This window comes from Anabrus simplex, chromosome 1 (assembly GCF_040414725.1).
Source record: "Anabrus simplex isolate iqAnaSimp1 chromosome 1, ASM4041472v1, whole genome shotgun sequence".
Classification (NCBI taxonomy): Eukaryota; Metazoa; Arthropoda; class Insecta; order Orthoptera; family Tettigoniidae; genus Anabrus; species Anabrus simplex.
Window position 1 is genome coordinate 1450999883 of NC_090265.1, and position 21894 is coordinate 1451021776.

A 21894-nucleotide genomic window follows, 5' to 3' on the forward strand; every position below is an offset into this window, starting at 1 on the left:
GTTTCAATCTGATCTTCCGACATCGAGTGCAGTGTTCAATTCTAGTCTTGTTATGTTTCAATCTAAACAAAGGTATCCCCTAACATGTTGTACAGCGTTCGATTCTACTTATGTAGTGTTCTGAACACACCAGCCAATGTTTTAATCACATGTTGAAGTTAACGACATCGAGTACAGTGTTCGATTCTACTTATTTTGTGTTCTGAACACATCAATCAATGTGCAGTGTTCAATTCTAGTCTTGTTATGTTTCAATCTAAACAAAGGTATCCCCTAACATGTTGTACAGCGTTCGATTCTACTTATGTAGTGTTCTGAACACACCACACAATGTTTTAATCACATGTTGTATCGAGTACAGTGTTCGATTCTACTTATTTTGTGTTCTGAACACATCAGTCAATGTTCTGATCACATGTTGTATCGAGTACTGGCTGTCTCATAAGGAGCTATGTATAGCCGCCATCTTGCATCCGCCATCTTGCGCAAGCATCCTTAGGGCGTCTCTAGCCATGGATCCTTAAGCCGCCTCATAAGAGCAACCACCATCTCGCGCAAGCATCCCTCATAAGGAGCCTTGTATAACCGCCATCTTGCGCAAGCATCCCAAGGGCGTCTATGTATAGCTATCATCTTGCATAAGCACCTTTAAGGAGTCATGTATAGCCACCATCTTGTGCAATTAGCGTCGAGAGATGGCTGCTGTAGAATTTTTCTTTTTAAAATTATCCGCCACCACATAGATTGTAGCACTGAGGTTTGCGATGTAAGATGGCGGATGACAGCTGCGCGTAGCACGTGGAATTTGCCGCCACCGGGCAGCACGGTGCTCAAAGATGGCGGATGACAGCTAACAGAACTTTTCAAATTACCCGCTACTACAGAGAGCAGCACGGTGCTCTGTTCATTAAAAGATGGCGGATGACAGCTAACGAAATTGCCCCGCATGAGGGCAGCACGGTGCTCTGTTCATTAAAGATGTCGGATGACAGCTAACGAAATTGCCCGCAGCATAGTGCTCTGTTGGTTAAAGATGGCGGGTGACAGCTGTCAAAAGAGCATGTGGCTTTGTAGAGCACGTGGAATTTGCTGCCACAACAAAGAGGGCAGCACTGTACTCTGTTGCTTAAAGATGGCTGTCAAAAAAAAGCGCGTGGGTTTGTAAAGCATGTAGAATTTGCCGCCACTACATAGAGGGTAGCACGGTGCTCAAAGATAACCGCTGTCAAAAAGCATTTTTTCAAATTATCCGCCGCCACATTTCAAAGGTATCTAGCTAAAGATGGCAGCACGGTGCTCAAAGATGGCGGATGATAGCTAACAGAACTTTTCAAATTACCCGCTACTACATGCTTAAGGTAGTAGCCATAAAGAGGGCAGCACGGTGTTTAAAGATGGTGGATGATAACTGACGAATTTGCCCGCAGCACGGTGCTCTAAGATGGCGGATGACAGCTGTCAAAAAAGGCACATGGCTTTGTAAAGCACGTGGAATTTGCCGCCACCACATAGAGGGCAGCACTGTTCTCTCTGGATTAAAGATGGCGGATGACAGCTGTCAGAAAAGCATATAGGTTTGTAAAGCACGTGGAATTTACCGCCACCACATTTCAAAGGTAAGTAGCTAAAGAGGGCAGCACGGTGATTAAAGATGGCGGTTGACAGCTGTCAAAAAAGCATGTTGATTTGTAAAGCACGTGGAATTTGCCGCCACCACAAAGATTGCAGCACTGTTCTCTCTGGATTAAAGATGGCGGATGACAGCTGTCAGAAAAGCATATAGGTTTGTAAAGCACGTGGAATTTACCGCCACCACATTTCAAAGGTAAGTAGCTAAAGAGGGCAGCACGGTGCTCAAAGATGGCTGCTGTCAAAAAGCATTTTTCAAATTATCCGCCACCACATTTCAAAGGTAAGTAGCTAAAGAGAGCAGCACTGTGATTAAAGATGGCGGATGACAGCTGCACGTGGCTTTGTTTTCAAACAAGAGCACGCGGAATTTGCCGCCACCACATAGAGGGCAGTACTGTTCTCTCTAGATTAAAGATGGCGGATGACAGCTGTCAAAGGTAAGTAGCTAAAGAGGGCAGCACTGCGCTCTCTGGATTAAAGATGGCGGATGACAGCTGCACGTGGCTGTCAAAAAGCACGTGGCTTTGTTTACCACGCGCTAGTTAGGTTAAGTTGGTACCACTAAGGTTTAGGCCCGTCAAGATGGCAGTACTGAGGTTAGCGATGCGTTGTTGTCTTTCAAAAAGCACGTGGCTTTGTTTACAAATCTGTCAAAAAGCACGTGGCTGTCAAAAAGCACGTGGCTTTGTTTACCTCACGCTAGTGATGTTAAGTTGGCTCTACTGAGGTTTAGGCCCGTAGAGATGGCAGTACTGAGGTTAGCGATGCGTTGTTGTCTGTCAAAAAGCACGTGGCTGTCAAAAAAACACGTGGCTTTGTTTACCTCATGCTAGTTAGGTTAAGTTGGCACTAGTGAGGTTTAGGCCCGTCAAGATGGCAGCAGTGAGGTTAGCGATGCGTTGTTGTCGATGATAGCTGTCAAAAAGCACGTGGCTTTGTTTACAAATTCAAATCTCCCGCCAAAATTCAAACTTCCCGCCAAAATTCAAATTTCCCGCGCCGCGGACGGTGCAGGAGGCGGCAGAACCACCCAATTATACTACTATGTACGTATGTATGTACATGCGTCGTGAGAAAATGCTGAACAGAATTTAATGAAAATCGGTATGTAAATTCGGGGAATAAGGCACTACAGTCTAGGCTTAGTTTAGAGGAAGGCCTGAAATGTAATCTTCAAATATCTATGAAACAATCTGTGGCCCAAGTTCTCGCAACATTGGGTATTTAACACAAAGATCTAATGCTGATTATGGAGAGCATCATCGCCGACTCCGTCGCTGTCATCCACCATCACATTTATGTGAAGAAATAAGTACGGAAAATAATTTATCATGTCTTGTCAAATATAAATGCAAACGCGTTCACAGCAGATTGTCAATGTTCATTGATATTAGTAACAGTATATTGTGTCTTGTAGCAACTAGATGAAAATCTAGCAGTACATTTGTAAATAAATATTTTCTCCCTCTTCCCCTCTCTGATCCTATTAATGAATTTACCAAGCAAATTGGTCGTGCGGTTAGGATCGCCTTGCTGTGAGCTTGTATTCGGGAGATAGTGGCTTCGAACCCCACTGTCGGCAACCCTGAAGATGGTTTTCCGTGGTTTCACATTTTCACACCAGACAAATGCGGGGGCCTTAATTAAGGCCACGACCGCTTCCTTCCTGTTCCTAGCCCTTTCCTATTCCATCGTTGCCATAAGACCTATCTGTGTCGGTGCGACATAAAAAATAATCATGAATTTAGTTTTTTTGCTTAGTCCATATGAACGCCAAACATCTCTAACATAGAAATATTGTTCAATCTTGTTAACTGGCGATGGTGGTTGTTTTTATGGCGATTACTTTAGGTGAACAACCGCGTTGTCATCAGCACACGGGAAATTGTGAAGATGAGAAAAATGGCGAATGTTTGAAGAAAAAGAGCCTATTTATACTGGATGGCCCAATATCACAGAGTCTAAAGAAAACATGTTCTTTCTGAAAACCGACGAGACCCTGCGTGGCAATGTGCGCTCACGTCCACTTCGCAGTTTCGTAAGCTTCGCGCTGTCCTGCTCTGCGGCCAACTGCTTGTCAATGTGCGCCCGGCCATAGCAGCTGAAGATCTCACTCACCACGTCCCTGCTAAGAGAGCTGTTAAGTGCTAATCTGTCGTCATCCCTCTTCAAGGACAAGACTTTGTGACGCTGCGGCATCTGACGGAAATTGGCTGAACTACCAGCACTAGAATTCGGCCGACACTCCTAAGTCAATAAGCAGAGCTTTATTAAAATCACGATTAAATATATAAAGAAATCCTAATTTTAAAGTATGTTAAAGTAGCCCATTAGAGAAAAATATAAGCTTCCCTACGGTATAGTTTGCTTCTAATTTTTGAACACCATATTGACTTAAAACAAGTTTAGAAAAACCGCGGTTCAGAGCTCAATTTTATATGGAGATTCGTTATTTTAACCACCACTTTATAACTATATTTGCATTTCTTTTTGAAATGCTTTTATACTCATGAAAAGTGTATCACACACTACCGTGCAGTATAAAAACAAAATAATTTTACCTTGTTCCGTTTCCTTATAAAAACTCTTACAAAATTTTGACCAAGTTCTATTGAGCTGGTGGCCGGCCGTTCCGGCTCCGGCCGCCTCTTAATTAAGGAATGTAAGGGAAAGCATAAATATTATCTGCTCTTGTTTTGAGATAGGTTTCCAATACTTACCACAAAACCGTCTAGTTCCTTGGCTGAATGGTCAGCGTAGTGCTGTTCGGTTCGTTGGGCCTCGGGTTCGATTCCTGTCCGGGTCAGAGATTTTAACCTTAACTGATTAATTCCATCGGCCCGAGGACTGAGTGTTTGTTCTGTCTCCAACATCCGTGCAACTCATACACCTCACACACGACTACCCTCCACTACAATAACAAGCAGTATTCTATACATCAGCGCCCATATGCCAGTTTGTAGGGGGGGGGGGGGGGGGCAGACCTGGGGGTACGTAGTATTTTTAATATTTTGGAGGATAATGGTGAATTCGGTGTTCCCTGCCTGTTGGTGGGGAACGGTACTACCGCTTCTACATAATACTGACGTTTAAATCATTTACTTGAAAGGAAAACACCTGACTAGACTAGATTTTTGCCTTTCCCTGAGAGCTGGTGGGGGAGGGGGGGAGGCGGCCCCAACTTACCCCCGGGTATGGGCGCCCTTGATTCTATACACGCTAGATACCGCGCACGCTAGCCGGAGGGTGTGCCTTACAAGGGCTGCACCACCGAGCGAGTTGGACGTGAGGTTAGGGGCTCGCAGCTGTGAGCTTGCATTCGGAAGATAGTTCGTTCGGACCCCAATGTCGGCAGCCCAGAAGATGGTTTTCGGTGGTTTCCCATGTTCACACCAGCGCATACTGGGGCTGTACCTTAATAAAGGCCACGGCCACTTCCTTACCCCTCCAAGACGTTTCTTATCCCATCGCCGCCATAAGACCTATCTGTGTCGGTACGCAGTAAAACAACTTGAAAAAAAAAAGAGAGGAGAAGCTGTACCAGGCTAAAAATAGCCAAACGAAATAATGAATAACCACAGTAGTTTAATGGGAAAGTGGGAGACCCGCCTGGGATAACCACCGACAGTGACTATGGCCTTGGCTCGATGAGCGTAACTCAAGTATCCCAGATTGATCATGGTGTCTCGACACACTTGTTAAAACAGTCCATTCCTATGCGGACACTTTGGACTTTTATCAGAAGTTGACAGACTTCAGAGTGACATAATATTTTGTACATTGTGCTTAAAAAGTGACTTCACGAACCGAAACGGTGCAATGCACACCATAAAGGAAGCAATAACACCTCACTGAACATAGGGTCGTAATCGAACCAATCGCGAGATAATGTCGGACGTATTTTGACGCTCTGCCACTGACGTGACTGCTTGTACTCGCGTGCACAGAAATGGTGTCCCAACATAAACAATCAACACTCCCCCACTCCGGTACTGAAAAGGAGGTGAGGGAGTGAAGGGATAGTGTTGAAGGTCACTCCAGTCCCAAAAAGGAGGGGAAGGAGGCATGGGCGCCCGTATGACATTTTCTAGAGGGGGTCCAGACCTGGGGAAGGTAGTAATTTTAATATTTTGGAAGATAAATGGCGATGTCTAACCTGTGGTAGAATGACCCACAATATCCCCTGCCTGTTGGGGGGGGGGTCAGTACTACAGCTTTTAAGTAATACTGACTTTTGGTCATTTTCCTGAAAGGAAAACACGTGACTACACTAGATTTTTGCCTTTCCCTGAGAACTAGAGGGGGGCCGTGGCCCCACCTTGCCCCCGGGTGTGGGCGCCCTTGGAAGGAGGTGAACGGGTTGTGCTGAAGGCGCAGTGTGTGTATTGCTATACATCCACCACTGTGCCCATTTCAATCACAACACTCTTGTAGCGGGCTGTCTACTTGCAGCAGTGCGTTAAGCGAGGAGGAGGGGGTACGCCATGTTTTGTTTATATCGGGACACCATTTCTGTGCATGCTTGTATACCTTGATACAGAGTGTAACTTACACCCAACACCGCTGTCCTAGTAAGTACCAAATATCATAAACACGCTTTACAACTCGTTAAGAATAGCTTTTAGTGTCTGATCTGCAGCTTTGAACCGGGACGATGTTACAAGAGACAATATTTCACCTGCCCGGGCACCTCCTGTAACAGATACGAGTACAGATATGAATGGTTTCTAGTGTGACATGTTGTGTGAATAAGAACATATTGGGACAAACACAAACACCCAATCCCTGAGCCGTAGTAATTCACCTTACACGGTAAACCCTCCGGTCCAGCCGGGAATCGAAGTTCAGTAGTGAGTGAATGGTCAGCGTATCGCATTTCTGTTCAGAAGATCTCGTGTTCCTAGCAGGATGAAATATTTTAGACGGGCCCGGTTATTTATCTAGGCCGGGGCCTGGATATTTTGCTTTGTATCAACAAATACCTATTCATGTACACAACACAGCCCACTACCAACCACCGCAGAAACACGCAATAATGAAAATAATCCGCCACATAGGGTTGGCGTCAGGAAATGCCAGGGCCAAATCCAAAACATGTGACACAGTTCGCTTCTGCGACCCAGGGGATGGGAAAAATTGCCAGAAGATGAAGTATATAAAACACCTGTACAAAGCCGGGGTCCTCTGAATCGAGAACCAGTTCGCTGACCATTCAGCCAATGAGTCTAGACATATTGCAAGTACATCAAGGAAAATTTCCTTCCACAAAATAAAAGCTCCAAATCAGGAAGAATAAGGTAAGGTAAGGTAAGGTAAGGTAAGGTAAGGTAAGGGTGTATTCTGCCCGAAGGCAGGTCCGAACCTCCGCAGAGTTGTGTCTGAGCCGGAGTTTACGTACGGTAAGGTGGCCAGTTCTTTCCGCTCCTCCATTCCCTTACCTCCCACCAACAGCGCGTGGCAACCCATCCACGCCCAATGTTGCTTAAACTCGGAGATCTCACGGGATCCGGTGTTTCAACACGGCTACGGCCGTTGGCAGAAAGTATAAGGCTGTTTCATTATTCAGCCGCGCGTGCTCGATATCTGTGTGGATAACTAAAAGAATATTTCTATAGACCAACAAAAATAAACATGCTGAAAGCAACATGATTGCGAATACTGTAGGGAAAATAATAAAAGCACAAGGATATCAAGCTTGAATTACCCAGCTCTATTTTAATGATACTCTCCAACTACAATATTCTATTCAACAAAGACATTTAATATAAGGGAGAATGAATTTTAAAATAACATGTATGAATGCATTCCCTGTAATTATTAAGTATGGATATACTAAACAGGATATTCAAAAAGTTACAGTCGTATATGGATGTATTCCTCGGAATAATCGGATATGTACATAAAAAACAAAATATTCAAGAAGTCAGAGTCGTACACGGCTACATACGGAATCACCAGCCCATTTTGGACTTTGGCTTACCAGGACGATCGTTGACCAGCCAGAATGCCTACTAATATTGAAGTATACGTTGTCAGCGTAACGACATGCTCAACCTATTGTTTACTTCTGTGACAGGGTCCACAGTCTCTCGTGTCAACAGCGTCTCAGTTGATGTTAATGGCTTTACGTCCCACTAACTACTATTACGATTTTCGGAGACGCCAAGGTGCCGGAATTTATTCCCGCAGAAGTTCTTTTACGTGCCAGCAAATCTACCGACACGAGGCTGACGTATTTCTACCGACACGACGCTGACGTATTTGAGCACCTTCAAGTACCACCGGACTGAGCTAGGATTGAACCTGCCAAGTTTAAAATAATATGCATGATTGCGTTCCCTGTAATGATTACGTATGGGTATACTAAACAGGATATTCAAGAAGTCATATAGATGTATTCCTCGCAATAATCGGATATGTACATAATAAACAAAATATCCAAGAAGTCAGAGTCATGCACCCCGATGAACGAACCTGCCAAGTTGAGATCAGAAGGCCAGCGCCTCAACCGTCTGATCCACTCAGTCCGGCGTCTCAGTTGTCACGGGGCTAAGTGAATCCCGATCCAGTGCTGAGTACAGAATTAACGTATGTGGACTGACCGGGAATCGAATCTAGTACAATTGGGTCAGAGTCAGGCACGCTATCTGTCTACTTCGGGGCAAATATGAACAAAAAAACATAGCGCTAGCAACGTAATGAACCATGGCATACAAAGCGATCTCTGATCACCCCGAAGACCTTTAAATTATGAAGTGACGTGTGGCCATCCTGATGAATTATCTCAGCCGTTATTCTTAGTTTTCTAGACCGGGGCTGCTGTCTTCTCGTCAGAGAGCTTCTCAATGATCTCACGTAGGTTGTGTAAACCCGAAGACTCTGATTGAGATAAAAAATCCCTGACCTGGCCGGGAATCGCACCCGAAGCCTCTGGGCAAGAAGCAGGCTCACTATCCACTCGGGACAAATATGAGTTCACGCAAAAAGAATACTATAAAGTGTAGGTGGGGTGGTAAATAAGCACACAACTGGTATCATTTACTCTAAGATTTATTGAGTATGATTTACTTACAATAGTACACAGGCATACAATTACTCCAGTTAGCGTTCTCTCTGCTCCCACTGTTCAGTCAGACTCGTTACTCACTCTTACACTTACAAGCCAAACACTATTCTGCAACTGTCACTTGGACCGTAGAGCAATTCACGATCCAACTCACTGTACAACTATAGCGCCCGCACACTTCAGAGATTACACGCGCGCAACACAGTATCACAAGACTGTATGCAATAAAAAGTTCGCACACTCACGTCAATCTTCGTTCACCGTCACTCGTCGCTCAGCTGCACTGTTCGCATTCACCGTCAATTCACACACAAAAGCACTCACTCCTCAGCACCGTCACCCCCAAGAACTAAACCGTCCAGATCCCTTGCCAAATACTGCCGGGCTGAGTGGCTCAGGTGGTTGAGGCGCTAGCCTTTTGACCCCAACTTGGCAGGTTTGATCCTGGCTCAGTACGGTGGTATTTGAGGAGCGTTTTTTCAAAACTCGATAAATGCAAAATTTTTCGAAATTGAGTTATGCATGCTAATGTTATCAGTTTGACCTTGCTCACCATCCTGTGCAATCATCCTTTGCATAAGTCGATATTTGCCGTGTATAGAAGTGGTTGAAATCACTAGGTTTTTGCGAAAGTCGATATATGCTCTCGGAAAGTTAAAGCAAAACTCGATAAGTGCAGTTAACTATTAATCATGTGGCATTCTCATGGATAATCTGAAGTGTTATTCTGTGGTACAATGGAATGCCGGACTCCATTATTGAAAAGATGTATTCTTGGAACTGCATGCCACATGTTCCCGCGATTAGCTCTCATTGTCGTCGACAGAATAAAACTCACTTCTTGAGAAGTTTTAAGCAAGTTACTGCGTGAGGAACTATTTCACTCTACAACAGCATGAATAATGAATCTGAAGATTCTGAAGCTGGCGTGCCGGTTCAGGAATGTGTCGGTGGAAGAAAGTCTAGATACAAGAAGAGAGTAGCTGGAAAGCTGACTAGAACTAAAAACGAACCTAATATTAAATGCATGCATGGACTCAAAGACTTGCCCACAAGTACAGAAGCTAAAACGATGAAACAATGCAAAGCTGCTGAACTCTGCTATGAAGATATCACAGAATTCCATCATCATGTGACTTCTTTAAACAAGATCGATCAAGACAAGTTTCTTTTGAAGTATATGCACATTTCCACACCTCAGCGCAGGGTAGTGAACATTGAAAGTGCTAGGAAGAAGAAAACTGTTTTTGTGAAGTACAGCATTAAGAAGAAAACTGGTGAAATGCTTCCTGTCTGTGCTGCAACTTTTCAAGGAATTTCTGGGATGTCAAAGGACAGATTATCTTACCTGGCTAGTAGGTTTCATCACACTGGGAAGTTACCTAAGGAAAATCGAGGTGGTGACAGAACAGGCAAGGAACACAAGGACATTACGGTTGCCATTAAGAATCACATCAAAAGGTATAAATGCAGAGAGAGCCATCATGGCAGAGGAAAGTCTAAGAGAGGATATTTACCGTCATATCTCTCAGTCAATAAGATGTGGAAGACATTCTGTGAAGAAAGGAAAAGGTCTGGATTGAAACTGTGCTCGCTGTCAAAATACAAGTATATATTCTATAAGTGCTTCAATCTGTCATTCAAAACTCCTCACACTGATACCTGCTCCACTTGTAAAATTAGTCTAATGAAAATAAAGACAGAAACATGCCTAGAGAAGAAGAATGAACTGAGGACAAGTTATAGATTGCATAAACTTCGTGCAAAGCGGTTTTATCAAATAATGAAAGAAGAAAACCCAGGTGTCATCAAGATATGTTTTGACATGCAACAGAATCAACCAATTCCAAAGTTATCAGTGAGTGAGGTTTTCTATGCTAGACAAGTGTGGTTATACAATCTCTGCATCATGATTCACTCAAAGGAGCAGAGAAAGGAAGACATATTTTTCTATACTTGGCTAGAAACAGAATCTTCAAGAGGTTGCAACCAAGTTGCTCCGGCTTTATTGGACTTTCTTTTTAACCTGGAAAAGAAACTGCACAAAGATAGCCCTACCACGATACATTTATTCTCAGAGTCTTGTAGCAGCCAAAACAAAAACAGTGTCATCCTGGCCACACTTACTGCTTTCTTGGAAAAAAGCACATTATTCAGTAATATTCTACATTTCTTCCCTATTCGGGGACACAGCTACATGGCTCCAGACAGAGCGTTCGGTAGAATTGAGAAATCTTACAGAAGACAGGAAAACATACTGTCTCCCAAACAATACTATGATATCTTAGAGAAGCATGGCACCCTTAAAATTCTGAGCAGGGACTGGGAAATCAAAGATCTAAAAGAGAGTTCACAGAAGGTACTACGAGCTAGGTTGCCATTTAAAATGAATAGTCAACGGGTTATCACATATAATAAGAGACATAAAAGAGTCTTCGTATCAGTGCAGGATACCTACTTCGCATACCCAGTGGAAGTTGAAGTTCTGAAAATGAAATCCATCCATGAAGTATTGCTAAAATCCTCTGTTTTACCAAAGAAAAATATGGTGAGGAAAGAAAAGAAGAAGGATGTTCAAGCTCTGTTGAAGTTTTTTGAAATACCGGATGATGCTGTGGATTTCTACAGGGTCGTGTTAGAAGACAAGTAACAGCCTTCTGATGGCTAAGTGTTTTGATGAGTTCTTGGAGCAGACTTTATTTTGTAAGACTTGAATTTAACCTGCGTGATATTAATGTGTTCATTCTTTACAATAGGATTGATATTATAGATTAATACCTTATTTTGTTTTATGTTACACTGCTTGATGCTCAGTATATTAGAATCTAATGATATTATGTAATCTTACAATACCAAGTAGCCTATATTAAAACATGTATGACAATGGAGCTCAAAAATAAATAAATTTAAAAAAATATTATTCACAAAATAACAAAAATAAAAATAAGTAAATAATTCCATAAACAAAAGTATATCATTCAGTTAGGGTATTAATGTGAAGTTCCATTTTACCAGAATATTTGCATATATCGACTTTTGAAAAAACTTGAGAAAATTATCTTCTAATCTTACCTCATCCACCTTAAGTTTCAACAAGTTCTATTCAGACATCGTGCTTGTCTCTATTAGAACTAACATCGACGAAAATTTGAAATGTTTCATGCATATGCTTCTAAGTGGAAATAAAAAAAACACATTTACTGAAAAATGATGTTTGCTGCAAATGTTGAGTTTTGAAAAAACGCTCCTCATTTGAAGATGCTGAAATACGTCACCCTCGTTTCGGTAGATTTACTGACACGTAAAAGAACTTCTGCGGTACAAAATTCCGGTACCTCTGTGTCTCCGGAAACCGACAAAAAGTAGTTAGTGGGACGTAAGAAACAATACCATTATTATTATTATTATTATTATTATTATTATTATTATTATTATTATTATTATTAGGGGCTGCCTGCCCGAGGCGGTAAAAGAGTGCTCGGTTTACCCGGAAGGACGTGGGTTCGAATCCCCGTCAGGAAGTCGTAAAATTTAAGAAACGAGATTTCCACTTCCGGAAGTGCATATGGCCCTGAGGTTCACTCAGCCTACACCAAAAATGTGTACCAGGTTAATTCCTGGGGGCAAAGGCGGCCGGGCTTTGAGCTAACCCCACTACTCCATCACGTGCCGTGGTTAACAATGGTGGAAGCTTTTACCTTCCACTCCTCCAAGGGCCTTCAGGGCCTGCACGGAGGTGACTTTGTCTTTTATTATTATTATTATTATTATTATTATTATTATTATTATTATTATTATTATTATTATTATTATTATTTGCAGAACTGAACCCAGACTGAACCACTGAAGCTCGTCCACCTTTCCTTAAGGCGAAGGCAGTCTTGTTGCTTATCCCTGTAATGTGTATCTGTTGCGTATCAGTGTGAATGGTATCCCGTGTCATCACTCCGTTGCAAAATATTGATACAATGATAGGCAACGACCTGTTCGCTCACTTGAGGTTCTTTTGCCGTCGCATCAAAATGACGACACGCAGTACAAACGTGCTAGTCTGGACAAGCACGCGTTGCATACGCGCCATTGCTATTCAGTTCCACATAAAGGACAGTGCACAGCCATCAACAGAGAGTGTTATTCGTATTTTCATTTCAGTACTTACAGTATATTCATAATGAACTGGAGTAAAAAGTCGGTGATAAAGCTAATGGATGAGTACAAGAAGATGGGCGTGATATCGAACAGGAGAAAAAAAGAACATTTTAATAAAATGAAGAAGAAACAACCAGGACGCATGGGTTGCATCCCTGTGGAATTTGTGTACATTCCTCGGACTGATTGAAAATGATCGCCAAAAGATGGGACACGTTTTTATACTTCTTACTGTGATATCCACTAATGTCGTGATTTCTTATTTCTTTCCCCTTTACCGTAGTAAAGCTAGATGCTATGCGGCCGATGCCTTCAGGTTACATGTAGTCACTTCTAACTGAAAGCTGGCGCGAAACAGATTCAGCTCTTCCATTCCCGTTGCATGGATTTGATACGGGTTCTCGGATGCGGATGCGAATGGATGATACGGTGGAGGAAAATTCTCACGTTACCTCGTATCGTATCAGCGGATGATACGCAACGGAGGTACGATACAGGGATAACCAAAGTGTCTGCACCCGCCTTTATATAGGGAGGCCGGCCCTTCCAGATACCTCGCGAGAGCAGAAACCCCTGGAGTCATCTGGACACAGAAAGCTCTGGGTTCACTTTCTAGTCTTTTCTCTCGCACCGTCAGAGAGGCCAGCTATGAGATCACGGAGTGTGGCAGAGAGGACTAGCCTTGCGTGATTGGCTCGATCCTGACTGGTTATTGGAGTGGCGAGAGGGCGGGGCCATAATTCGGTGAGCTCGCTCGCGGCTGGAGCCAGTCTAACTTGCTCCTCCCAAGGCCGAACAATGGCGGACGCTGTCACAATACTTAGGAAGTCACAGTGGTGTACGGTTATATAACTGTCATTATCAATAGGATCACACTAAACAAGTTGCAGAGGCGTGTTTGACTAGATTTTTTATCATTATCAACTGCGGACCCATTAAGGAATCGCACCATATACTTATTTCTTGTTATACCACTTCTCTGATGTATTCTTTGCCGCTTCCTTCTACTTCTCGGTGTCGGGCCTTCGAACCATCTTCTGTACTCAGCAGTCCCATAGCAAATGCCTTATTTCTTTTGTATCATTTTCTCGGTATTGTATAATTTCACTGTCCATCCGATAACACTCCATGCGTAGGCATGCATTTCTCTGTTTCCCTCATGTCTAACTTCAAACACTTGTTTAGTTTTCCTTCGGGCATCCATACGGATCCCTGTACCTCTAAGGATACAGAACGTGCATCATGCACTACACAATTACCAAAATAATCCAGATGATTATGTGCTGATTTTTTGAAACATTCAAGAATGACACATTGATCATAAAAACAAACCTTGATGAACATTGGCAGAGCTGACTGCATTAAATAGACCTGACAATCACTTGTCAGATATCACCCTGCTTCACGCTTTATCGTAAATTAATTAATATATAATATAGGTAGTTTCACATTTCCATTTCGTGCCCCCGATGGGATGGAAAATGTCACAAGTTTCTAACGAGGACATTTTATATGCAATATTCCGTGGTATAGAAATTATTAATTCTGCATAATTACACATACTCATGCAAACACGAAGATTAAGGGTGACATTTCAAATCCTACGTTTCACGTAAAGAAAGTGAACCGAGGTAGTTTATTGAATAGCGAACGGCCAGTCCAGTCCTGTGTGTACCACGCTGGATCTCTATTCCTACCTATCTGTCAATCATAATACGTCGCTCGCTACCCTGAAAATGCTATGTTTAATATAGTTGCCGAACACTATATTATTACTGAAATAGTTCCAAATTAAAAAGTTGAGTCCCATCATACATTTTACAGGCTGTCGACTGACTAAATTATTTGAAAATACAGTTATGATCTTCTAGGTGTGTTTCAAATAACCTTGATTTTAGCTTCGTTAATATTCTGTACAGTATTTACATGCAGAAACTTGTTTTTTTAGCTTTGCCATTATTTGTATTATCAATCATCAGCTTGTTTGCAGTTTTGTCAACAGTTTGCTTCTATTTACGTCAAAAGTTAACCTAACTGACTTTTATAGGTAAGCTATCTTCTCCAGATAACATCTGATGTGTCCAGTTTCCCCATATTTTTCACAGTTTTTCCTAAACTTTAATTTTTAAGTATTAATGCTGTACCTATTTTGCCGTAACGTTTAGTTCGGTTCTCATAAACATATAGGCAGGACTACTCGTTGGCTGAATGGTTAGCGTTACTAGCCTTCGGTTCAGAGCGTCCCGGGTTCGATCCCCGGCCGGGTCGGCGATTTTAATCGCGTTTGATTAATTCTCCTTGCTCGGGGACTGGGTGTATATGTCCGTCCCAACACTCTCATCACATTCAGACAACATACCACACTACCAACCACCACAAAAATACGCAATAGTGATTACATCCCTCCATAGAGGGTTGGCTTCAGGAAGGGCATCCGGCCGTAAAACAGGGGTGAATATACATGTGTGACGCAGTTCGCACCCGCAACCCCACAGGTGTAGGAAAAACCGGCAGGAAAAGAAGAAAAAGATACATATAGGCCGGACTGAGTACCTCGGACGGTAGAACGCTGGCAGGTTCGATCCTGGTTCAGTCGCGTGGTGTTTGAAGGTGCTAAAGGACGTCAGCCTCGTGTCGGTAGATTTACTGGCACGTTAAAGAACTCCTGCGGGACAAAATTCCGGCAACTTGGGATCTCCGAAAACCATAAAAGGAGTTAGTGGGACTTAACACTAATAACATTAATATTAATATTGTGTGCATGTAGGATGCGTTTTCAGCTTAATTCCTCGTACAAAGTAATACTTCTTTGATCTGAGGTTTTATCTTCCTAATTGGTGGCTGATTTTGTCGTGCCAGACTTCAATCGCTTTGCCTCTTATAGTAAGTTCACAGTTCAAGGAAATGTCTTCATCCTCCTGCCATCTTTCTGCGAAATAGTTAAAATTCTGAGACTGTTTTGGGTTATCGCAAACCATTCAGTTAGACTTCAACCCAGCCATCTACAGCGTCATCATGTTTCAGGAAGGCTAGCACAAAACACATCTGAATATGCAGTCGAATGTCCTTTTCGCGCTATTTCATTAGTCAGTTCAATGTCTTGCTCTCTTCTCCACAAGCATTTTTTTCATGTGGAAGTAGCGCCTGTTGTAATATGAAGTATAAGTAGGGTGCAAGTCTCTCTTGCCTTATTTGGTAACAGAGCAAACACTACTGGATAGACGTTCGTTTCTTCTTTAGTGCTGCGAAAATCAGCATGAATGGTATACATTTGGACAAACTGTATGTTGCAACTTGTAAAAGTTCCATCCATGAAAATTTGTTGGTGACTCTTGAGGCTTTCTCCTCCCCTTGGCCTACTGAGAATTGTAATTCCCTCTCCTGAGCTAGCATCTGTTAAGAGAAAACTGGTACCATTTACCTGAAGGACCTCATGATCTAGAACGTCATCCTGACTTTTCGGTTCCTTATGGTTTCCAAGAAATTTGCTTATATGTTGGTTCAGAATACTCCCAGTCTTTCATTGGAGGGGCATTCCTGTTACAAGGTGTGTATTTTTCCCAATTTCTCTGTGTATATTCTTGAAACGAATGTGTATTCTTCGCGAGCTCTCTTCTTAGCCTGATTCATACTTTTCACAATTTCTAAGCGGGCTGCATCCGGCGCTTGACACGAAAGGTCGGTCACGTCTAAAATTTCATCATAATTTGTTTTCAAAATTCCTCGTCATCTTTTCGATCTTTCTTACGATTGTCCCATCTTCTTTCCGTCTAAACATTTGGCAAGTTTAGCCATTGTAATGTACTGCAGGCTTACCCTTATTTGTTGTTAGCACTTCCATATTGACACACTGTACAAGCTACACTGGATGACTTTCACAGCAGAAAATGATTGGTTGGTTTGTGCTGTAGGGTGGGGACGATGGACATTGGAATTTCCCGGTGAATTGTTAACTATGTAGATATACGGCAACCTGGCGAAACCTAACTTATCGTGGTTACATGTCTCGTGTGTTTCCTTATTTCACACATTTCTGTTTGTGCGCTAATTTCACTGTGCAACTTTTCATATGTTTATGTGATTCGTGTAGCTGTTAGCTTGTATTCTGGAGATGATTGGTTTGAACCCGTCTGTCGACAGCCCTGAAGATGTTTTTCAGTGGTCCCCCACTTTTCACACAAGGCTAATGCTGTGGCTGTATCATAATTAAGGTCATGTTTGCTTCCTCCACCCCAGTACTAGCCCTGTCCTATTCCATCATCGCCATAGATATCTCCGAGTCGGTGCGAAGTAAAACCAATAGCAGTAATAAAAGTAATACTGTTAGTAAGATCTCTCACCAGTGGTAAGCAGCACCTTAAATATCTGAGTGCGGTGAAGTCTCGCGGAGACAGACTGAACTTAATGAAAACCACGTAATTTTCATGATTCTTGACAGATGTCACTACTTTGTTTTGATTGCCACCTGGGGACTTCATATGAAGTCTGTGTAGTGGTGTATTGTGACTAAGGGGTTGGCACAAGCTAGCGCATTTATTGTGTTGCCACTACTGTGATTCTAAATTAAATCAACCAATTATCGCCCAGCTCGTCCCTGTAAATAGGAGCAAACTTGGACCTTAAGTTTCTATCTTAATCAGTGCAACCAAGGGTGAGGTTCTTCTCACTCAAGGCTACAGACGAGCTGTGACAACATCTGAGATAGGTGGCTAAAGAACTTACCGTATCATGTGAACCTATTCGCGTGTGGTGACGAGAAGATACCAGCGCTTTTCTCTAACATGTAACGATTAAGGTTGAACCACGTTTACCTCATTTAAATGTAGGCTTTCCTTCATTTAACCTTATTTTGTAAGATGTTCTAGGCTTTCTTGTTACGACGTGTAACCTCCCGAGCGGGTGCTATCTATTAAGGATGTACGAGTATGTACCCTCGTTTCCCTTGTTCATTTTGAATGTTTGTGACTAAGTTATTCCATTTTTCCTTCTTGTCTTTCAGTCTTAAATTGTCTTTTGCACCCTTGATCACAAATGTAGTATAGCTTATCCTCTGTGTCACTGGCCCTTCTGCCCCATTAGGTTTTATCGTAGGCATGTCACGAAACTGCTTGAGTGAGTTCAGCATCCCATTCTAATTCGCCCGTTTCTGTTTAGTTATTCCATTTCTGCTTCTGAATTTTCTGGATCCTTCGGATTCCCTTGAATTAAGAGCAGCGAGTGTGATAAGATTTAAGTGTTTTAAGAGATACCTTACCGGACGAGTTGGCCGTGTGGTTAGGGGCGCGCAGCTGTGAGCTTGCAGCCACGAGATTGTGCCTTCGAACACCACTGTCGGCAGCCCTAAGGATGGTTTTCCTTCCTTCCCATTCCTAGGCCTTTCCTATCGCCATGAGACCTATCTGTGTCGGTGCGACGTAAAGCAAATTGCAATAAAAAAGGGATACCTTGATGTGGGTTCTAAGCCCATCAGGTCATTGAATAGAGTTGGGAGTTCTGTATCCCTGGGATGTGTAATATTTACTATTGGTAGCTCACGCTTCTTCCTGATGTTATGTACCAAACATGTGTATAGGCTAATAACGTAATGGGCGGATATTGTAGAAATGTCACCCTTTTTTGCTTTGCATTAGGACGTTTCTCGGTAATACTGAAATTCATTCCGCGACATAACAAACGATATAACATGTTTTCATTTTGCGTTCTTTTGCAATTATTTTGTCGATTTCGAATGATCAGTCATTATTTCAACTTTAAAGTGGGCCTCAGGTCAAGAATTTGAAGAACTTTTAGATCATTTTAAAATGTTTCTTTAATTTATGCCGGCATTATTTATTGTCAGACTGACAAAAGTCCACAAGTGACAACATTTTTCTTGCATTTGGTTAAATTTGCTAAATATTTTCATGACCAAGGAAAGTGACCAGCATTTGTTGCTAACTAAGAAAGTATTTATACCTGTAAGTCTTGTTTTCCATGATATGTGCAGGAACGCAATACAGAACTTAACAATTAGGAGAAAGTATTTCCTAAAGGCTAGTACACACCAAGCGACAAAGTTGCGGAACACGTGTATCGCGACAAGTCCAGGGATATCTTGCGACATTTTTTCCGTGTTTGGGACTGTCGCGATACAAAAGTTGCATGTCGCAGGTCTCCCATTCGCAATGGGATACATGATACAAATGTTGCGCAACACGATGTAGTCTGGACGTGTCACGAGACAAAGTCCCAGGACACGCCGATGCCAGTGTGCAGATAGCCGCCACCTGTTGGTGTTGTGTTTCGTGTTCTGTTGTTTTGCGATGGAAACTACTCTAAAAATCATTGAGGATTTACACACCCTCCCTTGCCTTTGGGATGTTATGTCTACCGAGTATAAAAACAGAGATAAACGGAGGGAAGCAATGGAGTCTCTGGCTGAACAGTTCACTATGTCCATTCACGAGATGGAGAAAAATTTTCACAACATTAAAAGTACATAAAGCAACTTCTTGCGTCATTTCGTGCATTTTCCTGTGGTGCAACTGGCTCTATAGATGTGGACGCTGGACATTGTATCGCAACAGTCTAGGGACTGTGTCTCGCAACTGTCCCCATACAATGTCCCGCGACTTTGTCGCTAGGTGTGTACTAGCCTTAACGTGTTTCAAGCACAAGAAATGCACCAACGTTCGCACCCGCCCCAATAGCCAGTCATTCACCCTCGCGTACACCATGTCCAAGAGCAAATGAAACGAGAAGGGATTGAAAGGAACAGTTACGTAACATTCCGCCTCAGAACAGAATTATCCTCCCATTTAGTTCGGTGCAAGAAAAATGTCAAAAGTGATACCTTAACTACGTTTGCGTTTTAATTCAGCTAGTGAATGAATTTGGAAAAGACGTGCTTACAGCAGAAGGGCGAATTTTATTTTGAAAATTGTGCTGTCCGAAAGTGAGTGCGGAAGGGTAGTTTGTTGTACTACAGCACGTAAAACGAGAAAAACACCTGGAAGCTGTAATGAGTGCGAAAAACAACAAGTGTTCCCGGATTCTTTGGGGGCAAATTATTATGTCCTTTTTTATTTACACTTTCAAGTAAATTAGGAGTTAATTATATCTGTAAGAACAAGAGCTGTGCAGTGAATAGAACAGGGATATGTTACTTGTAAAATCTTTGTTACACAGTCACAAGATTTCAGTTTGGTCAAATATTTTAAAGTGTTTTTCTTTACCTTTTGTAGCATTTTTCCATGAACTTAAGGGCATTTTATTGATCATTTTCGGAGAATTTTTAGCTCATAAACATCCGTTCCCTTCAGTAAGTCTTAGAAATTGGGAGCTGATTTTCTCGGATCATTTAAGAGGCCCTAAAGCTCCTTTTGCTAAAGTTTTGGTTATAGCCTTCTAAATCTTTGTTAATTGTTATTTTTGTTGTTTTGAGAAAAGGAACAGGAAAGAAAGAAAAGAAAAGATCAGTCAGGAAATGTATTCACAATTTAAAAGTTCTTTGTGCGTTTCCCAGCATCTTTATTATTATTATTATTATTATTATTATTATTATTATTATTATTATTATTATTATTATTATTATTATTATTATTATTATAACATTCTTTCTTTTCTTCTTGTGCTGATTCACTCGCACCTTAGTGGGGTTACACGTACGCTCTATATAACACACGTGGGCTTGACCCAATTTTACGGTCGGATGCCCTTCCAGACACCAACCCTACGTGGAGCGACATGTTTCACGATTCGAGTTTCTGTGTTTAATGAAAAATTTGTAAGGTAATTGAATGAAGTTTTATTAAGAAAGTCACAAAAACAATGTCCTCGGGTTAGACGAATTAATCAGACGTGTATAAAATCCCCTACCCGGCCAAATATCGAACCTGGAACCCTTTGAACCGAAGGCCACTATGCTTTCCTGTATTATTATTATTATTATTATTATTATTATTATTATTATTATTATTATTATTATTATTATTATTATAAATTTTAAAATTAAATAGATGTACAAAATTATTTACTTTTGCAGGAATGACTGACACTGTGCTGGCTGCCCAAGTCTTCATATTTTTTGTAGCTGGCTTTGAGACGTCATCGACTCTGATGAGCTTTGCCCTGTACGAACTTGCTTTAAATCCAGACGTTCAAACTCGTCTAAGGGATGAAGTGGACGCTACTCTTCAGGAATGTGAAGGAAATATTACCTATGAGGCTGTTCAGAAGATGCAGTACTTGGACCAAGTGATCTCAGGTAAACAGGTATCCGTACTCAAAAAATGAAGAGGATCTTGTCAGATATATAATTAGTACGACTCAGATTTATATGATCTCAGTACTGTATAAATATACATGAACTAGTGCCGTGAAAAAATACCAAAATACGACACAAAAATTTGGAAATTAAACATTATCCAGATCTCTTCGTATGGTTGTGAGAGTATTTAGAGGTTTTTCGACAGAATATAAAGGAGAGGAGTTTCTGAAAGTAGGGAAGTTCATATTATGAACTTGCAATTCAAGAGGTCAAATTGGGAAAAATATTTGTTTTTTTAATGGAAGAGGAATTCTAAATTGGAATAATTTACCAAGGGAGATGTTTGATAAGTTCCCAACTGCCTTGAAATCATTTGAGAAAAGACAGATAAACAACGGATACGGAATCTGCCACCTGGGTAACAGCCAGGATATAGGTGGTGATTGATTGATTGATTAATTGATTGATTGATTGATTGATTGATTGATTGATTGATTCATTCATTCATTCATTCATTCATTCATTCATTCATAGTCCCTGAACCAAGATGGTTCAAATTACGGTAATTGCAAGCGGGATATTTGAAGAGATATGGCACGTTCCTATGGTTCGGATTGCACGTAAAAACTGGACGTCTCATGCACATGATATTGATATCAATATTCGCGTAGTAATATTAGCTTGCTTTACTTTGATTGCTTGAGATAGCTGCCTGGTAACAGCGGGATGGGAACAAACTTAAAAGGGAATGTTTGTGTTCGTAATGGGTATGTCACTTATGTTTATTGTTTGTTTGAAA

At 41.8% G+C, this 21894-nt stretch overlaps 1 protein-coding gene across 1 annotated transcript in view; it reads left to right on the forward strand.

The window, feature by feature from the left end:
* LOC136879403 (probable cytochrome P450 6a13) overlaps positions 1 to 21894 on the forward strand; it is a 130934-nt gene that overhangs the window by 33734 nt on the left and 75306 nt on the right. The window contains exon 3 of the mRNA XM_067153222.2: positions 20871 to 21092. Within this exon, the coding sequence (XP_067009323.2) occupies positions 20871 to 21092 (222 nt within the window). The remainder of the gene's footprint in view (positions 1 to 20870; positions 21093 to 21894) is intronic.